The sequence below is a fragment of the Thermomyces lanuginosus genome, assembly GCF_041956635.1.
Source record: "Thermomyces lanuginosus strain ATCC 200065 unplaced genomic scaffold VTN49scaffold_36, whole genome shotgun sequence".
NCBI classification, from domain to species: domain Eukaryota; kingdom Fungi; phylum Ascomycota; class Eurotiomycetes; order Eurotiales; family Trichocomaceae; genus Thermomyces; species Thermomyces lanuginosus.
The window spans coordinates 156791-176615 of NW_027192370.1; the positions used below are offsets into that span (position 1 = coordinate 156791).

At 48.8% G+C, this 19825-nt stretch overlaps 7 protein-coding genes across 7 annotated transcripts; 4 read left to right on the forward strand and 3 right to left on the reverse strand.

Annotated features, from left to right (window-relative positions):
- Window positions 1-31: 31 nt before the first annotated feature.
- VTN49DRAFT_5843 (uncharacterized protein) lies at window positions 32-4293 on the reverse strand (the record flags this gene model as incomplete). The annotated part of the gene is made up of 5 exons (XM_069413945.1): window positions 32-950; window positions 1005-1378; window positions 2994-3657; window positions 3712-4097; window positions 4174-4293. 5 exons carry the CDS (start codon window positions 4291-4293, stop codon window positions 32-34), a joined length of 2463 nt encoding a protein of 820 aa, XP_069266067.1.
- A 1030-nt stretch (window positions 4294-5323) lies between these two features.
- Window positions 5324-6373, reverse strand: VTN49DRAFT_5844 (uncharacterized protein; the record flags this gene model as incomplete). Its single annotated transcript, XM_069413946.1, has 2 exons — window positions 5324-6218; window positions 6270-6373. 2 exons carry the CDS (start codon window positions 6371-6373, stop codon window positions 5324-5326), a joined length of 999 nt encoding a protein of 332 aa, XP_069266068.1.
- A 4997-nt stretch (window positions 6374-11370) lies between these two features.
- VTN49DRAFT_5845 (uncharacterized protein) lies at window positions 11371-14707 on the reverse strand (the record flags this gene model as incomplete). The annotated part of the gene is made up of 6 exons (XM_069413947.1): window positions 11371-11384; window positions 11443-12029; window positions 12088-12220; window positions 12274-12405; window positions 12461-14580; window positions 14634-14707. The coding sequence occupies 6 exons, from the start codon at window positions 14705-14707 to the stop codon at window positions 11371-11373; spliced, it is 3060 nt and encodes a 1019-aa protein (XP_069266069.1).
- A 1000-nt stretch (window positions 14708-15707) lies between these two features.
- On the forward strand, window positions 15708-16365 carry VTN49DRAFT_5846 (uncharacterized protein; the record flags this gene model as incomplete). The annotated part of the gene is made up of 3 exons (XM_069413948.1): window positions 15708-15854; window positions 15906-16059; window positions 16241-16365. The coding sequence occupies 3 exons, from the start codon at window positions 15708-15710 to the stop codon at window positions 16363-16365; spliced, it is 426 nt and encodes a 141-aa protein (XP_069266070.1).
- A 57-nt stretch (window positions 16366-16422) lies between these two features.
- Window positions 16423-17184, forward strand: VTN49DRAFT_5847 (uncharacterized protein; the record flags this gene model as incomplete). Its single annotated transcript, XM_069413949.1, has 1 exon — window positions 16423-17184. The coding sequence occupies one exon, from the start codon at window positions 16423-16425 to the stop codon at window positions 17182-17184; it is 762 nt and encodes a 253-aa protein (XP_069266071.1).
- Window positions 17185-17914: 730 nt separating this feature from the next.
- On the forward strand, window positions 17915-18523 carry VTN49DRAFT_5848 (uncharacterized protein; the record flags this gene model as incomplete). The annotated part of the gene is made up of 1 exon (XM_069413950.1): window positions 17915-18523. The coding sequence occupies one exon, from the start codon at window positions 17915-17917 to the stop codon at window positions 18521-18523; it is 609 nt and encodes a 202-aa protein (XP_069266072.1).
- Window positions 18524-18835: 312 nt separating this feature from the next.
- VTN49DRAFT_5849 (uncharacterized protein) lies at window positions 18836-19811 on the forward strand (the record flags this gene model as incomplete). The annotated part of the gene is made up of 2 exons (XM_069413951.1): window positions 18836-19137; window positions 19688-19811. 2 exons carry the CDS (start codon window positions 18836-18838, stop codon window positions 19809-19811), a joined length of 426 nt encoding a protein of 141 aa, XP_069266073.1.
- Between the last annotated feature and the right edge of the window lie 14 nt (window positions 19812-19825).

Below are 19825 nucleotides of genomic sequence, written 5' to 3' on the forward strand. Positions count from 1 at the left end.
CAGATAAGTTATGATTAAGCCTACCAGGTAGTTAGCTTCTTCCGGCTAGGTATGGGCCCATCTGTTTGCTCTCCTCCGTGCCAAAGAGTGGCACTGCATCTGGAAGGTCGGGAACGAAATTGGGATTGAAAAACCAGAGCTGAACTCCATCGTTACCCGCCACGCAGTAGACCTCATTGTCCCGACAGCATTTCGAAGGAAATATACAGTCAGGACCACGGGTGAAATCCTTGGGACGCTGGGAATTGGTACCCAGTAAGATGCCAGCGTTTACTTCCCAACTGCAGAGTTCGTATGGCTGCGTGATTGCGGTGCCTGTGGAAACGTTGTGGACCATAATCCCCTTGTATTGCTTCGCCCAGCGGTAGATGATATCCGGAGCAACAGAGCCAAAACGCTTGGAATATTCGTTCACGGAAATGGGCTCGATGAAGTCAATCCATCGAAGGCTTAGCCGATCGATGGCGTAGTCATAAGTGAGGTGCATCGTGGTATAGATGTCGCAATTCTTTTGGACAGGGAACAGCTCCGTCACGGTCTTATGGCCGTAGGTGCGCATTCGGTCGCCAATAAATTGAAGTATCCCCGACTCGTCAACTCGACGACCACTTAACGAGAGGCGGAATTGTTTGCGATGAAGCAGTTCTCCGGCCAACGACCACTCGCTTTGCTGTACCTCTGGCTCATACTCTTCCCACTTTATCTCGAATGTTATCAGAACGTTCTTGTCCGCATCTACATGGAATAAACACAGGCTATCGCCTGAGAAGGAGTCAATCTCATTGACTTGATTTGAGCTCAGATTCCAGACGCAGAGCGGGTAGGTTCGCTTCATGCCCCAGGGAATAAGGATCGCCATGTCCTTTGAGGCGGTAATGTGTATAGGAGTGTGGAGGAATCTTTGTTCCGACAACTTTTGCGATGTGTATATATCCCACGCTGTTGTGACTCTGCAAGCATTGATATTAGACAATGTCAACAAGATAACTACGGTATTTACTTACCCGCTGTACTCTACCGTAAATAAGTAGCGACCAGAAACTCTGATTGACCGTATTGGTGCTCGATTGGTCCAGATCGATATCTTCCCAGTCTCGAGATTCAACATTGCAACTTCATTATCACGGTCTCGCATTGCGTAAAACAATCGGCGTGAATGGTAAATGGTCTCCTCAGCCCTTACTGATGATCCTTTCCAGGGGAAGAACACTTTTTTGACCGGGCGAGCAGACCGGAGTCCAAGTAACCATCGGATATAACCCATCGCGTTGGCGCCGTGAATACTCGTGCTCTCAATGCCCAGTTCCGCAAGCGTTCTGGCCAAAACACTGCCGGTGACCGGCTTCGATGAGAAAATCGAGCGCCATCGCTTCGAAACCTGGAAAATTCGTGTGTTAGGATGCTAAAACATTACTTAAAAAATCAATGCATTGGCAATGTGGAACCCTTTGAAATCGAACGATGTCGGCCTGATCGAGATATTCCACAATTTGGATAACGAGCTCAAGAGGCATATAGCCAACAATGTCAAGTCTGTCTCGATCCCCTCTACAGATCATTCCGGGATGATTCGTCTCCATTCTTCACTCCTTGTCGCTCGGTTTACTTTCCCATAGACTGGGTCAGCGCTTCGGCACGTTTGCTAGTTGCAGAGAAATGAAGACTGAAATGTATCAAGACTTGAACAATTGCGTGTACTAATATACTTGGCTTATTGTAGCTTGGGAACGAGGCTGACACTTCTTTCTGTGCGAGTCATTTCTACATCATATCGTGGTGATACTGGAAGATCAGCAGAATGGCAATATTTTTTACCATGTAAGTTACAGGATATTTTTAATCCGCATCCCTCGTGACGAGATCGATGCGAAGGAAAAAGACTGCCAATTTGGAGGCGTTACATATGCCTTCGACGTCTTCGTTGCTGGCGTGATCCAATGGGCTCAGCGGTCCCTGATTCATGACGTAGTACAGTACTCGTACAAGCTAGCTTAGGAAATACTTGTAAAACCACACCAAAAAAAAGTTCAGCCGCAAAGCTTCGTAGCAGTCTAGTAGGCTATCGAGTATCGACGGATGACTCAAGGCCAAACAGGGCAAACCATATAGTGTATCACTTCGCAGTCGCATACCTATGCGATTGGTCTGATTTTTTCACCAACAGGATCTATATATCATATATGGTAATGGATAAGTGAGAAAGTTGCCAGGGGAGATGTGAGCGACGAGCAGGGCATTCAAAGGAATGCCACCATTGATACGAGACACCAGATTACGATAGTATTGTGACAGAGACAGCGTTGTCAGAAAAGTCCTGAACATCGCGCAAGGCTGTACTCCCTCTGGCATGGGAACCCATGTCAGCTATGTCTCAGATGCTGTACTTTCTGAATCGCGAGCTGAATGCTAAATATCAGCAAGTGCCAAGCGCGCATGGATGAGCATGCTCCAAACTTGCCTGCAAAACTCCCTTCTTTCAACCCTAAACCCTAACCCTAACGCACTTTTGCGTACATGACCGTTGAGATTATGAATGGGCAAAAGCACAGCGTGAGATGGATGTAGCTCCTTTTTGCAGAGCCGTACCAAGCTAGCTCTTGAAGATAATGTTCATCTCCATCGCCGGATACACATCAGCGCCGAAAGAGTACTAGATTCCTCATGCTTATGACAATGTATCCGTCAATTCGACAACGCTCAGACATTATACTGAGCACAAGAACGCACAGAAAATTATGAAACCTCTTGTTATAGGTATGCGATTGGGCTCATCTGTCTGCTCCCCCCATGGCAGAGAAAACCCCATCTGGGATGTCGGGCATAAAATCGGGATTGAAAAATCAAAGATGAACGCCGTCGTCATTGACCAAGCAATAAACCTCACGGTCGCCACAAAATCTCCAGGGAGATAATCTCCAGAAATCTGCGATCGCCATTGAATTTGGAAATTGGAGCTCAGCACGATGCAGGATGTGAGCGTTGAGTGCTCGAACATCTGGATGGTACGGGCGTACGATTGCGGTTCTCGTGGCGGTGTTGTAGACCATTATGCCCTTGAGCTGCTTCACCCAGCGGTAGATGATATTCGGAGAAAGAGAGGTGAAAAGATCTGAAGTTGTGCTCACGAGGATAGGCTTGACACTGTCGATCCATTGAAGGAATAGTCGATCGACTGCATGGTCGTATGTGAGTTGCATTATGGTATGGGGCATTTTGTCAAAGTACAGCTGAGTTACTGTCTTCTGACTGTAGGAGCGAATCCAATTCTCGCCTGGGTGTCGACAGAAACCTGCCTTGTCCACGCGGCGACTCCCCACAGGGAGGCGGAAACTCTTTTGGTGAAGCTGCTCCCCGCTGGTCAACGTCCACTTTGTCTGCCGCACCTCTGGCGGATGAATGTCCCAGTTGAACTCGAATGTTATTAGAAGGTTCTCATCCGCGTCCACATGGCACAAATGGAGATCAGGAAAGCAGCCAAATTTGATGACTTCATCTGACCCCAGATCCCAGATGTAGATGGGCCTGATGGCCTCCGGAACTCGTTTGACCCAGGGAACTATGACCGCCTTGTCCTTTGCGACAGTAACATAGTCGGGAAACCAGAGTTTTCTCTCTCCCAACTTCTGAGATGTGTGAATATCCCACACTGTTATAACGCTGTAAACAAAGGAGTTAAAGGTCGTCGACGTCAAAAACGATTCACGCAGTTACCTTTGCAACGAAAACATGAAAAGGTAGCGATCAAAGAGCCAGATGTTTCGGATATAGTCTGTTCCACTGATCCAAGTTGAACTTTTCCCGGTCTCAAGATCCAACATTATGACTTCATCACGTTGGTTGTTGGGATCCCGTACAATATACGCCAAACGTCGTGAATTGTAATGAACTTCCCTCGGCTTGATGGCTGATGCTTGAAACGGGAGGAACGCCTTCTTGACCGGATGGGCAAATTGCAGGCCGAGTAGCCATCGAATGTAGGTCATAGCGTTGGCGACATGTACACTCATATTTTTAACATCGAGAGCCGCAAGGGTTCGGGGCAAAACACTGTTGATGACTGTGTCGGACAGGAATATCGAGCGCCATCTCTTCGAGATCTAAGGAGGCTGTGTTAAAATCTAGGATCACTTTGAGCGCCAAATATCGGAATTGCTGTACCATTTGGCAACGGACAATGTCGGCCTGATCCAGATACTCCACGACCTCGACCACGAGCTCCAACGGCAAAGAGCTAACAATATCACATTTGTTTCGACTCCCTTCAAAGGCATTTCCATGACGATCCGCCTCCATTCTTCGTTTTCCTGAAGTTTCCCAAGCCAGCATAGACCGAGTTGTGACTGTTTTCAACCCTCACGTTTCAAAACTCAGTCCACAAATGGATGTCCTTTCACCTCTAGAGATGTGCGTTCGTATGCAGCCCACTGCCGGCACTCTATGAGGGAATTCAAGGCTTACGACACTCTCGAAACCTCTCCAGAGCAACATCCGTAATGGGAGAAAATGGGCCATCATTCCTATCTTCTGTCCTTTATACTAATCAGAATATTAGGTTACAGCGATGAAAATCACCGTGTTTTGAAACTTATCAGCACGATGGAGTCGAAATTTAGTGTACCCCAGTTCGAAGAGAACCAAACACAACTGTCAAGGGGCAAACCAGCAGACTGGGGCACAAATTCCATAAATTTTTACTTTGTGGAGAATGTTCTTTCTTCTATCTGCACGGGGTATTCCGTATGTATCATTACAATGTTGAAATCTGTGCGTACATTCAGCATACCTACCTAAGTTCATGATCTCATTGTCTACGTCACGACATAGCCGTTCGGCGCCATGTAAAGTGCCCCAGCCTCTCAGCCTCACTAGTGTCAGTTTCATTAAAATTTAATTCCAAAGGGAGACCTCAAATTACTAATTAATCCTGAGGTAATCATCCGAACCTTAAAATATGGATAATATTATGTTCCTCTAGTAGGCAATGAAGAAGATGGGGCTCCTGTGCCGATGTGCCGGTACGTCGGCGTGCTGCGGCCCCGTTTCCAGCATACATTAGGGTTTGGGTTGCTACATTTGGCACTAGGATCGAGTCGGGTCCAATAACAACCAAACCATCTTTCGCATCGGCAAATGTTTACGGGGTACATTTCCTCAGTCGAATTTTATGAGTAATCGAGAGACAACAGTCGTATGAGGATGTTTCTGGATAAATAGCAACCGGCCTAACATTTATAGGCAGTTACCCTCAGGGCGTTTATTTCGAGCGAAGTTGATATCAAACTTCAAGTATATGCGCCACTTCTGGCAAATGCGATTGAACCATTCATCGAAAGTCCTCCATGGCAAGGAAAGGCACCGCATCAGGAATGTCGGGCACGAAGTCTGGATTGAAGAACCAGAGCTGCACTCCGTCGCTGCCCACCACGCAATAGACCTCTCGATCACCGCAACATCTCGAAGGGAAAATGTCACCAGAACGAAGATTTCGCTCCCTCGAAGGCAGCAATCCGGGTTTTGAACTCAACAGCATGCGAGCGCTGACTTCTCGCATGTCTAACTGGTATCGGCGCTTTGTCGTAGTGCCTGTGGCCGCGTTGTACACCGTAATCCCCTTGAACTGCTGCGTCCAACGGTAGATGATGTTCGGAGCGAGAGATCCGAAACCTTCATCCGTAATATCACTCGGAGTCATCGGCTCGACGCCTTCGATCCAACGGAAGCTCAGCTTGTCAACAGAATAATCGTAAGTAAGGTGCATCATGTCATAGACATAGGTATCCCTCTTTGCATGAGACAGCTGGGTTACTGTCTTGTGGCCATAGGTGCGCATCTTGTCAATAAATCCTAATAGACTCGAATGTTCCAGGTGACGACCTTCCAGCGGGAAGGGAAACCGTTTCCGGTGAAGCAGTCGCCCGCTGGTCAGTGTCCACTTGGTTTGCTCGACCTCGGGAGGATGTAAGTCCCAATCAATCTCGAATGCTACCAGGACATTCTCGTCCACGTCCGCATGATTCAAACACAGATTCGAAAAGGAACCAACCGTGTTGACATGATTCGAGCGCAAATCCCAGACGTATATGGGGCGCGTTCGTCCGAGCGAGACCCAGGTTGTTATGACTGCTATATCCTTTGCGACAGAAATGCGTACAGGATCCAAATGGAATTCCTTTTCTGCGGACTTTTGTAATGTGTATATATTCCATGCTGTTATAACTCTTCCAGCACTTGTGTTAGATGACGCCGACGGAGACAACTCATTCTCTTACCCGTTGATTGCAACTGTGAAAAGATATTGATCAGAAATTCTGAATGTGTGGATAGGTGTTCTGTTGGTCCATATCAATCGCTTCCCAGCTTCTAGATCCAGCATTGCGACTTGATTCTCGCGGCCTGGTACAATGTAGAACAGTCGCCGTGCATGATAGCGAGTCTCTTTAGGCCAGTAAGACGCTCTTGGCCAGGGGAGGAAGAGTTTCTTGACAGGGCAAGCATATTGTAAGCCAAGTAGCCAACGAATATACGTCATCGCGTTGACACTATGAATGTTCGTTCTCTCTATTCCCAGCTCTGCAAGAGCGCTAGGTAAAACAATACTGAGAATTGTTTTGGACGAGAAAATCAAGCGCCATTGCTTCGAGACCTGCGGCAATCCTGTTAGGATGATACGCCATTTCTGAGTGTCAAGGAATCAGCATTGCCACACCCTCTGACACTGAACAATGTCGACCAAATCGAGACACTTCACAACCTGAATCACGAGCTCCAGAGGCAAATAGCCGACAATGTCACATTGCGCTGGGCCCGTTGAAAAGGTATTTCGACCACGACCCGTTTCCATTCTTTGTTTTCCAATCGTATGCATTCGTGTCTAATCTGAGCCAAAGTTAGCCTCAACTTAAATCACATTTCCAAGTCGATCGGTACGTGTAGGCGGATGTTTCCCTTCCCCGTTCAAAGATCCGCGTCGTTAGAAAGAGCTCTCCAGGTTATCATCAAAGACCGGGTGAAAACTCGGTTTGATCAGGTGATTTCAAGTCATTGGGCCTGTTGCTTGTAGGAACTTGCAGAGACAAAATGGCCAGTTCAACGACTGGACGCCCAGAGGTAACAGTTATAAAGTATCGGACATTGAACTAAGTGTATCCCGCTTGAGTAAATACGGCTGTCTCGGATGATTTCGGTGGAATGGGCAAATCTTCACAGTATTATCCATCTAAGGTACATACCTCATCACAATGCCAAGTGCAAAATCAAAAGCGATTGGAGAACTTGAGAGTATCATCCACGAAGACGGTCTCCAGAATCCATGGTTTGGGTCGAAACGTGAGCGATAGGTTGCTTGAACCGTCAAACCTAAGCTACTCTCCAGGTAGTGGACAGTAGCCGCACCTACGAGTACTCGCAGCCCGCATCGAATCAGCGGGATGCCTAACCATGTGAGGCTTGATATCCTGACTGTGTACAGAGCATCTTTGACCATATAGGTAGGTAATCATGAAAACAGCCCCAGAAAAGTGTGTAATTTTCGCCAAAACTTGGAAAAATCCTCCGGTAATCAATACCCAGAATGCTCTTGTGAGGACGGAGTCATCGAACCAATGTTGTTTGACTGTTTCGGTTCGTGACTGCAGAGTCCGAGCGTTTGGACTTGGTGCTCTGCACTGTGACTGCACATAACAAGCCATAACAGTGCCAACCATCTATTGCACCATACCATATTTGGCATAGTAATTTGTCCACTCACACAGTTATAATACCTGCATCCAGTTTGTCACCGTAATCCATACGATTTCGGAGTCCGATCCCGATGCTCGACAACTGTCCGTGCCATTCAGAATTCGGTTCGCCAAGCTGCTGTGAGAGAGACATTCGCATGACAGCCGAATTCGGTAGAATGCTGCAGATTATCTCGTAAGTTCTCGAACTCGAACAAGTTAGGCCGGATTTGAAGGATTTCAATGTTGTATGGGAAAGCCAAACCAAAACACTGTTGAAAAGAAGGGACAGATTAATATGTTTCATCTGCCATCACTCAGAGGATTGATTTAGATTCCATCAAAAGGAATCAGACTAACCACAGAACTCCACATTCGAGCAGAAGTTGAACAGAACTCATGTACGGAGTATATGGCCTCTCCTGGCCTGTAACTCTTGGGCTCATCTCCTCACCTTCGTCCATGGCAAAGAAAGGTCTGCATTCGAAATTCTGGGCAGGAATCAGGATCGAAGAACCGTAGTTGCGCTCTGTCCCTGCTCACGATGCAATATAGCTCACGATTGCCACAATATTTCAGGGAAAAGACTCATCAGAATGAAGAACCAGCCCTTATCTCCCGTTGGAGGCTGGTCTCACGGAGTTGGGAGTCGACTAGTTTATAATAGCCTCGTGGCAAGGAAAGGCCCTAATTTGCGAACTCGGAAACGAAATCGTGCCTGAAGAACCAGATTTTCAGCCCGTCACCACACGCGCCACGCAATAGACCTCACTGCCGCCACAGTAGTGTAGAGGGAACATATAAATCATATCCGGGATTGTGTGTGAAACTCCTGAAACGTAGGGGTTTAGCACGTAGCATGTTGTCAGCATCAACTTCTCACGAATCCATCCTGCACGGTTGCGCAGTTATGCTGCCAGTTGCGGCGTTGAAAAGTCCATTCCCTTTTGGGCCGTTTCGCACAATTGAAGTTGTTGGTTGGACAAAGGGAGACAGGAAGATGAAGCTCGCATTTTGGTCCCGCTAACCTCAGGGCTGTACGTTTGAACTTGTTCATGTATCTCTTTTGGCCAAATGTGATATCGGTCAGCTAGCCACTCTCCATCATGTCACAAAAAGGCCCTGCATTTGGAATATCTTGCACAAAATCTGGATTAAAGAACCAGAGCTGCACTCCATCATTATCTGCCACACAGTAGACCTCATGGTCGGCGCAGCATTTCGAGGGAAAACGCGGTCTGGACCACTGGCGTAATGCCTCGGAAGCGGTTTTGGGGGCTTGACACCCAACAGAATGCCAGCGTCAATTTCCCGAGTGCCCAACTGATATGGACGCCCGGTTGTGGTGCACGTGGTGGCGTTTTGGACCATAACTCCCTTGAGATCCGTGGCCCAATAGTAAATAATATTCGGAGCAAGAGACCTGATAGCATAGAAAGTCTGCATTGCTGTAATGGGCTCGACACAATTGATCAATCGGAGGCTAAACCGATCGAGGGTATATAAGGTGCATCGTGGCATGTATATAAGAAAGCTTTCCGACGGGAAACAGCTTAGTTACTGTCTTGCGGCCATAGGAGCGAATCCTGCTGAAGCATTTGGAAAGACTCCTCCTTGCCTCAATGCGGCCACCCAGCGACAAGAAACTGCTTTCGGTGAAGCTGCTCTCCACCGGACAACGACCATTTGGTCTGCTGCACCTCTGGCGGACGTGAGTCCCAGTTAACCTCGAATGTTAGCAGAGCGTTCTCATCGGTGTCCGCATGATACAAACACAGACTGTCAGAAAAGAAGGAACCGATCTCGTTGACTTGATTTGACTGCAGATTCCAGACACAGAGCGGAAACGTCCGATGTGGGCACCCGGGGACAAAGACTGCTATGTCCTTCGTGGCAGTAATGTGGATGGGTCTATTGCAGAATTTCTTTTTCGCCATCATTTTCGATGTGTGTATATTCCACGCTGTTGTAACCCTGAAAGCACCAAAGTTAGACGACACAACGACAAAAAATCATGCTCTTCTAAGTACCCATTTTCCGAAACTATAAAGAGATCGCGACCAGAAGGTGTGAATACCATGATAGGTGTCCGATTGGTCCAAATAGACGTTTTCCCAGTCTCGAGATTCAACATTGAGGCTTCCTTGTTGCGGTCCCGTATTTTGTAGAATACTCGGCGCGAATGGTATAAGACCTCACTGGGCTCTACTGGCAGGCCGTTCCAGGGAAAGAAAATCTTCTTTACCGGGCGAGAAGACTGCAAGCTAACTAGCCATAGAATATAGGACATCGCTTCGGAGCTCCGGACATTCGTGCTCTCAATGCCCAGTTCCCCTAGCGTTCTGGACAAGACATTTTTCATGATCGTACCGGAAGAGTAAATCGAGCGCCATCGCCTCGAGACCAAGAATACATCAGTCAGGAGCCAAGTTAATTGTGAGTGAAAGAAATCGGCAATTCAACCCTTTGGCACCGGACAATGTCAGCCTGATCAAGATATTCCACGACCTGAATCACAAGCTCCAGTGGCAAATTGCTGAAAATATCATTTCGACATGGTCTGTTCCGAGGACATCATCACAATGATCAGCGTCTATTCTTTTCCGAACCGTTTTCAGTTGCGCATAGTCTGCATCAAGGTCAGTCTGACAGTCATCTTTTCGAAGTTCAATCAACGCATGCTTTTCCTCGCCCATTCAGAGAGACTAATTTTCCGAAGTCGCACCAGAACATCATCCATGACTGAGAAAATTTGTGCTGTTGATACCCTCCTCAACGCTCTGGACTAGTCGAGAGGTTGGGAGCAAGAGAGTTGCCCCGCTAACAGCCAGAAAAGACAGCGCAAATGCCGAACTTAGGGTATCCTCTGGCGAAAAAGGTCAGACATTTCCTGTGCTGATTCGCAAAGCACTCTGAATCCCCATTCCATGGATATGAGCAGTCAACAGGCCAGTGAGCCTCTGGGCCCAGTCAATTCAAATTTGTGGATATACGCATCACATGGGATGGTTTCCAGCGCATCGGATGGTTTGCAATAGGGGTTATGCAGATACTGGCCCAGTGGTTAGTTGAGAACCAAGACGCATCGTCAGCCTGTTCCTGTCTCCAGGTGGAGTTAACCCTAGGATGGGAGTTGGTGTTCGTGCGCCGAGCACTTCTAACTCAAACTTCGGTGAGATCCTCGACACGAGTACTGAACGGTAGAAGTACAGCTGTTAGGGACAGTTGGATAGGGATGCTTGGTCAAAAAAAGTGTTTAGAAAAATTGCATAATATAGCATACTCGAAGGCAAGTCGTATGCCGAGTTTGCGGGGTTCTTGTACGGAGTACTCCGTACTTTTTTGTCGAGACAAGTCGGCTATCTCGAGACACTAGCACATTACAAGCAACCTGCATAGGGCAGGCTTACATGGAGATTGTCGCCAGCGGGACAAAAACTAACGTTCCAACGAGGCTCTAATACACGGAACGGTAGAGGATGGACCGTTTGTGTTTGGGGATACTACGTAGTTCCAAACTTAAGGGATTTTTCGTACTCGAATGATTGAGAAATCTTGAGTTGTTTACGTAGGATCAAATTTCCTCAGCCGCGCATGTACACATACATGCAGCTCCTACAGGATCATTCATTCTCCTTCCAATGTCATCGTGTTATGGCCGAAACCCTGGACCAATCATTAGCTTACCGAACGAAATTTCGGATAAGCCATGGACACAACTCACTTTCTTCATCAAGCAGTGTCCCCTCCTTCCACGACTCCTCCACCCATTCCACAGTTACAACATGCGGGATTGGCCCCGAGATTTGTGCGATGGTCGCACGAAGAGAGGACAGGTCAGCTTTTGACGCAGATATCGGGACAACGATGTGCGTGATGCCTGATGGCTTCTCTGCTGCTGACGAGCGCTTCCCTTTCATGTGTCCATTATTCGTGTCAAGGGTCTCCGCAACCTGTGCACTCCCGAAGAGGGCCAAATACCGCGCAAGGCGGAGACGGGATGTCTCGCCGTCAGAGTAAGATATTTTGCTCTCATCGTCGCTGCCCGTGGGTGACAGTCGATGGAAATAGAGTGTTAGCCCACGGAACAGCCAACCCGGTGACGACTTGAAGTCCTCGTTGTGACCTGAAATGAGTTCACTTAGCTGTTCTAGAAAGGCACCGTCAGGGGGAGGTTCCCCCTCGTCCATTTTGCCGAGAATTGAGCGCAGTTCGTCAACGGAGGTGTCCCGCGCGTAACTGTCGTTGTATTTGTCGACGTTGGAGGCTGCGAGGGTTTCCTGCTCCTCGTCTTTGGCGTGAAAGATGTGTCTGGTTGAAGTCAGTATCATGGGCATTAGTGTGTAAAATTTTAAGAGAAGCATCATACCGTGGTTCAAGTGGAAGGCGAAAGGACGGTAGTCCTTGGTCAACCTCATTCTGCTTAATGCAGTCAAGCAGCCAACAAGGACGGATGATGTTGTGTTCTCCTGCCTTTTGCAAGGACGCGACCTTGACGGTTCCTAACTTTCATCAGCATCGGTACGAGCATCCAGTATATACCTCAAACGCTCACGTCTATCTGCAATGCACACAGTGTCTGGTGCCGCCTTGTTTGTCTGGAAGATCCTGCCACCATTGGCCTTAACGATCTGTTCAAGTTCTGCTTTAGACTTTTTCTCAGGCCCCAGGCTTTCGGTTATGACATCTTGAGCCATCAGTTAGCAGTGTACTCGGTTCAAGGTTCGAAAGCAGCAACGTACAGAAATTCATGCCCTCAAAGACGTTTCCAGTTGGCCCAGCATATTCAACCTTAGCATCCTCGTCGTAGCCGGCAATTGTCAGTGGCTTCTTCGCTGTGCGTTTGACCCGCTTCCTTCGCGAACCATCTATTGTAAACTGTTTCTTCTCGCGGGCTTCCCTTTCCACATTGGTTCTGAGGTCAAGAAACTCCTGCACAGACAATGCCGTCTTCCAGTCTTTATCCATTCGCAACTTCTTGAAGCGCGGAAAGCGCAATGTCAGGCCCAGCCGAAAATCGTCGCTCGCGGCTACCGACGCAGCTTTGACGCAGATGACTACCGAGTCCTCTGGCTTGATCCACATGTCGGGCCGTTCTCGCTGCGCGTCGCCGCCCGCGAGCTCGATGAACTCAGTCGGAGGTTTCTTCGGGTCCCATGGCTTCCATTTACCCTCAGTGTGGTGGCGGATATTCGCATAGTCCAATGCTGTGAAGCCGCCGCCGACCTTACAGAAGGAGAAACATTTCATCGGGCTTTCGCCTCGATGCTCTTGTGGGTTGTCGACTCGCAGGCCGCAAAGGAAGCTAGACAGGTTACCACCACGACGACCAGAACCGTAGTACCCCCCGATGATAATTAGATCTAAGGATTCACCAAACTCCGTCATGTATTCTGGTTTGACTTTCATCCAATCGTCATGACGCTCGTTGAGGCGGTACGGTGATCGAGGGTTCTTTAGCACCAATCCTTCCGACGCCTCTTGCACCACTCTCCGTAATACTGGCTCAATCTCAGAAGCTTTTGTGGCCTCTTGGTATGGGTGGAGCTCAAATCGCCGGTGAACAGGCTTGATACTCTTTTCGAGCGCACGACGACGGTCTCGAAGCGTGTACCGTGTCAGGTCCTTATCATTAAGATACAGGATGTCAAACACCCGATATAACGGCCGCGGTCCCTTTGCGTTGGGGTCCCGCTGCTCTGCAATGGCCGCTGACTTGAGTGTCCCAAACGGTACGGTTGCATCCTGTTCGGGATCCCAGGTAATCATCTCTCCATCGAGGATGATGTTGTCGACCCCCTCAACAAAGGCGTCTTTGAGATGACGAGTGAGAGCGCCGTTAGGATCATAGAAGCCATTTCCGTAGAGATATGTGTAGTCTTTCGCCTTTCGAGACCAGAATCCAAACCGTTTCCCGCCCTCTACGGTGTCATCACTCATCATATGGAGCTGCATGCGTTCTCCATCCATCTTCTCCTCAATCCAGAACGTCGGGTCATCTTCCGTCGGCCGCATCCGCTCCACCATCTTCTCGAACGAATGCATCTGAAACTGGGCCAGCTGCGGCTGGAAGCACTGCATTAGCGACACACCAGCCTGGTCTCCTTCGAGTCGGATGTTTGGATCATGCAACTCCCAACAGACGCGCCGGAGACTGCTAGAGATGCTGAACAGCCTTTCTGCATCTGGATGCCAGGCATCGAACAGGGTCCGCTCAGTGGCTCCAATTTTCATTTGCCGCAAAATGATGCGAATTAGCCACATAAGCTCCTCTGGATTCATGCGCCTATAAAATTCGGCAAGGATAGGAAGCTGTTCATCTTCTTTGGAAGCCATGGACAATTTATCAAGTTTGTCATTGACTTCCTCAATCAACATGTCCCCGACTTCCGTCCGCATCGGTCGCTTGGAGATAACCTCAAAGCATCGCCCCGCAAAATCTCCCGCCATGCGAGACGCAGCACTCTGACCGGGTACCTTCCAGTTCAGCAGACTAAACCCATCTTCAGAGTTCTTATCAATCTTCATAATCTTGACAAGTAGCTTCCCAATGACCTTCTCCTTGATGCCGTACATGGCCCGATCGCGGTCTTTATCGGGCACAATCAGGCGGAAGGCCGGATAAATGTCGTCTCCAACCTCTCTGCGCCATCTCGAGATAAACCGATGTATAATGTCTCGGCGACGCTCCTGCGGAGTGAGGTTGGCCGCGCTGCCGCCATGAGGGCCGAGCTTACGCCTGGCCACTGTTGCCACCGGACCGGTGGGCTTCTTCCTGTTCTCATTCAAAGGGTTGAATAGACTCTGAAACAGCTCATGAAAGGGCAGAGTCGGAGAGTGATTGCGAGGTCTATTGGGGTATCTGTTGGTCGTTCAGCATGGTTTCTCAATACTTCGGTTATTGTTGGAGCTCACTTCTCGTCCAGATCCTGCTCCGTCGTTAACGGAGCAGCATCCGCGAGCCGCTCATCATCAGAATTGCCTTCCATGATTACTTTTTGTTTGCATTACTTGTCTACAACCCACCTTGGTCTTCAGATGGCTTTTATGTCGTCGAGCTTTCCATATTCGAGCCTGCACTGGGTGCAATTTAGGCTCCAACTGGACGCTGATTGGTTGATGCCTGAGGCTGCGCAGGCATCAGATGTAATCGTTCGCGTTAGAAAGATCCTCAGGCGTTGCCTGATCCGGTCTAGCGCCTCACCTCAACCCACGACCTGAATGAAGAGATCTGGTTTAGTCGGCATAAACTCCAGAAACGTGAAGTACTGGATGTCATCGCTAAATTGACAGTGCCATCGGAGTGTCTTGAAATTCAACTTATATTTCAGCCACCCCCTTGCTTCCGTGGATATGTCGGTGATATCCAAATTTGGCTCTATCCACGGGAAGATCTTCGACGGGCGATCATCGGTATACGCCTCGTTGAGAGCGTCTTGGAAGTTCGAAAAAGTCGATGCACCTCACGAGATGGCGGCTCTCCGGCAACTCCAACCATGAGCTTATCCATGGCTTTGCATGCTGCGACGCCTGGTATTTTCACAGCCGCATCCAGTTCCTCATCCTCTTCTTCGCCTTTTTCATCATTTTGACCGATTGCTCATCCCGGAGGTCAGTCGGCGGCAAAGCGACTTCGAAAGGGCATCCAGGTCCAGGTTGCTCAGGTACACTGTGTACCATTGAGCGCTATTCACCTGGAGTCTTTGAATCAGGTCCTCGGCGTCGTAAGGCATTTTTCAGAACTCAACCTCAGTCCGATTCTTCGACTTCCTGTTTCCCTCGGACCTCGCGACAGGAAGGCGATGTACCTTGGATATGCGGCTAGTCGGGCTAGATGTACCGGCATGCGCGGACTCTGTACATTAACTGGACCGTGAACTTGAGAGACGAACTGTTACAGTACTTCCATCTTCCTCATAGTCCATCATGTTGTCATCTGCATTTGCTCCAAAAACGCAGTCGAGGTCAAGAGCATCCTCTTCCTGACTTATGCCACCAAGCGCATCGTCCACGTCGACTGCGGCCGGGGCGTGCGCTGAGTGGCCGCGACGGCTTTTCTGGGTCGGTGTCGCTTGGGGAGAACGCACCGTCCTTCGCGGAGTTGGCATGCCCCCGCAGCTCCGTGATGAGCTCCGCGTTGCAACCGACGATGAGGCCGATTCTCACTGAAAATCCTCTCTGCTTCAGAAGTTCCGGAAGACGACGTCGATCGACGCGGGCTCATTTGGGACAGACGAAGAGAACTGCGACACTGGTTCGATTTCTCATGACGTTGCCGAGTGCGAGGGCTTGTTTCGGCACGAGTCGCCGGCTGCGTGGACGGCCTTTGGGGCTTGGTCTAGTGCGTGGAGTAAAATCCACGCGGATGACGGACTGGGTCAATATCCGAGAGTTATCTCAGCATATCAGAGGTCATCTCAGAGGGATTTGAGAGGAGTATGAGTTGTCTCGATCGGAGAGCATTCTGTCATTAGAGAGTCTTTCCCTTTTTAGGCCAGTTTCAAGCATAGCCCTTCCGTCAGGTTATGAGCCCGGAGCAGCCTTTCTCGAGAGCCTGACAGCAAAAATTTCTCAACAAGCGACGGCATCAACAACGAATCTGAACGACAACAACAACCTTTTCGCCAAAAACACACAACAAGCTTGAACAACAGCAACCTTTTTCCCAACCAACAACTCGACCACACAAAGCACCGCAACACTAATGAACAACAACCAACAATATCAACAAGACATAATCATGGAAGACATCAATCAGATAAACCAAGCAACGAGTATCCCCGATCAAATAGGGGAACACCCGAAAATCATTACACTCGAGTCCATGGCTGACTGGCAGTCATGGGACACCCAAGTGAAGAGAGCTTTGAAAGCGTCCCGATATGCCATCGTCTGGGACAGCAACAGACCTCGTCCTCACTTCAACGACCAACGATTGGCCACCTGGCATCAAGCCTCGATAGCGGTGGGAGATCGGCTTCTCCGATCTCTCAGCCGACCGATCCACGACCAGGTCGCTCTCTATCTTGGCGAAGACATGTACGCCGATGAAACTTATAACACTATCAGAACGACAGTCCTCGGAGCAGGTTACACAGCCGTCGCAAACCTGGAAGGGGAAATTCGCTCTCTCTTACGCTCACAATTCGCCAACCCAGCTGACTACATCACCGCATTCAGAAACAAGGTGATTCAGCTGAAAAACCTTGGCACTGCTCCCTACTACAGTTGGACCATGGCAACATTCCGGATCATTCAAGACCTCCAGGAGGACATCCCGGCCATGGTCGATATTATGTGGACGTCGATACAACATGAGCCTCAAACTGCTTTCACGGCTCTAAAATTCAATGCCACATGCAATGAACTCCTTCAGAAATCCCAACAACCACACAAACATGATGACCTCGCTCTCAAGGACACAACTACAATCCCCGCCTGTCCCGAAACCGGGGAACAGACATAACATCAACAACCAACGACGAGGTTTCCCGCCGAAGGTAACCAATGCCCATGAATGGGCGCTACAACGAAGAAGTGGCCAACAACATGACGAAAGAGGCAACTGTTTCCACTGTGGACAAGGTGGACATGGCTCCAAGAACTGCCCTCAACCAACAACGGCCAACTACTTGCAACCTCGTCCGATGAAGAGGCGAGCTGATAGCCCTCTTCTTCTTCACCACCGAGAATACCCAAAGTTCAAGAACAACCTTCCAACACCGCCACAACTTCCAGTTTTCGTCCGTTGAAAACTCAAACAATCCGACCCCAAAAATGGGAACCCGTTGATAAAACAAAACATCACTCTAACCATCGCGAATGGATCAACTATCGATATAGATTGGAGGAAAGCCAACGAAACAAAGGACGTCTCCCTGCCAAAGACCAAACATCGAGAAGTAAAAAAATCGCAGCGGGAGGACAGTCATTCCAGCGTTTGTCCTCTCATCACAAAAACCCACAGCGAACGGATCCTCCATTCCCGGTGAAGATGATGACCTGTTTGTTCTGCCAACCACTCTAACCGGACCGAAATCCTACGAGGACAGAATTCCTCGTTCCTACCAGGAGGCGATGCGTTCACCGCAAAAACAACAGTGGAGAAAAGCGATGAACGTTCAAATCGCGAAACTGGAGAACATAAACGGATACGAGATAGTTCAGAAAACAACCCAAAAAGCACTTCCAGGAAAATGGGTTTTTCGATCTCAAGGTGGACGATGACAGATATGTCATCGCTCTCTGAGCAAGATGGGTCATTTGCGGCAACTTTGAAGACCCATTGGAGGCTTCCACCCAGACATACTCTCCAGTTGTGTCTTAGGTACATGTTGACGAAACTCGTTCTCACCAAAATCACCATTCGCAAATTTGCATGGCGCCAAGTCGACATTGTCACCGCATACCTAAACATGAGATCACGCAGGGTCTACATGAGGATGCCAACTGGATACGCCGTTGAGGGCACGGTTTGCCAACTCAGCCGCGCAATGTATGGACTGAGTGAATCAGCCTTCCTCTGGAACGAAAGTTCAACGACGACCTCAAGGAACCGGGTTTTTCGAGACTCGAAGATGATCTGTACGTCTACGTACGGAAAGACGAAGCACTACATCGGCGATTCCATCATTCCTGCTCCAACACAGGAGACAGTCGGCAACATCTCCAACGACATCACGAACAAACTCCCCACGAAAAACTTGGGAGTACCTTCTGTCTTCCTGGGATGCAATCTTCAACGCCAACCTGACAACGGAACGATCAATCTAGGTTGCGAGAAAAACTGGTCGTATTCTCCCTAGGCAGCATTACGACTGCAACGTCGGGTACAAAAAGGAAAGAATGAAGAAGCGGAATGTGCGTACTAAAACCCAGAGCTCGCCTAAGCCGGCTAGCTCACGTAAGCAGTGGCGTGGCCGATGCTTCACATCGAGATTACCCCAATGGTAATCAACAGAAGGCTACTGGATTCACCTTCGCTGGAACGTCCATTGCTTGGAATAGTTCCAAAAAGTCGATCGTTGCACCATCAACGCCAACTACAGAGAACATGGCGTATGACAGCGATAGAAGCATTGATCGCAAGAAAAAAAATTGCAGCTGCGATTGGCCTCATGCTGCCAACTAACCCAATCCTACGATTCACAGATTCCACAGGCTCATCGAAACTCGTTGAAGCACCGACCTTCTGCCCGATTACGACACGGTTCGACAACTTCACGTTGTCAGAAATACCTACCAAGAAAAGCTTGAACAACTTAACCCGACTGCATCATCAAATAAAAGCCCCAGCAGATATTTTCACCAAGCCACTGGACGAGACGTCATTCACCAGTCTGAGGAACTTGACGAAGTTACTCCTAAGCCCTAGCACCAAACACCGACTGCAGTCGGCTTCAACAGATCTCTTTCACGTGTCGCACCACTTCCGTGCATTTTATGTCCTTCCTTTGTCTTTACTTTCTATTCTTTTCTTCTGCCCCTTAGCGTTGTTGAGAGGGAGTGTCAGGGAGGTCTTGCACCGTCCGATCTAGCACGTCATGGGGCTAGGACTGAGCCCTTAGGCAGGCATTCATGCAGCCAGTAGTTATGCCAGACCTTTCTCCGGATCATCCCAGAGTTCAAGTAGACCTGGAGAGGTGATCTGGGGTGGGAAGCATTCATGATTAGAGTGTCCTTTCTTTAGTCCAGTTTCGGGATAACTAGTCCTTTTGTCTGAAATTGGGTACAGACAGAAGTTGGGGGATTATTCTCCCTCTGCTCTGCTATAGATAGAAATAGAAGTATTATAGTTTGTCGTCTGCTTTTCTGAAACTTGATCACGGCGCAGAAATTGCACATGAAATTCGAGTTCACAGGGAACTAGAATCGTGGAAAAGTTATGATCTACATTTACTTCGTTCATGCAGTCTTGTATGATTGAATGCAATGAGTACCGCTAAATGCTCCCTAACAACGATCACTAGTAAGCACATGCCAGAAGCTGAAAATCCATCGCCATGCAATGCCCTTGTCCCTCCGAATGTTGCCCAAAGCGCCAACAAATATGCAAAACAGTCAATCGAAGAACGGCAAAGCTATGTACAATGAATGTATAAAATATA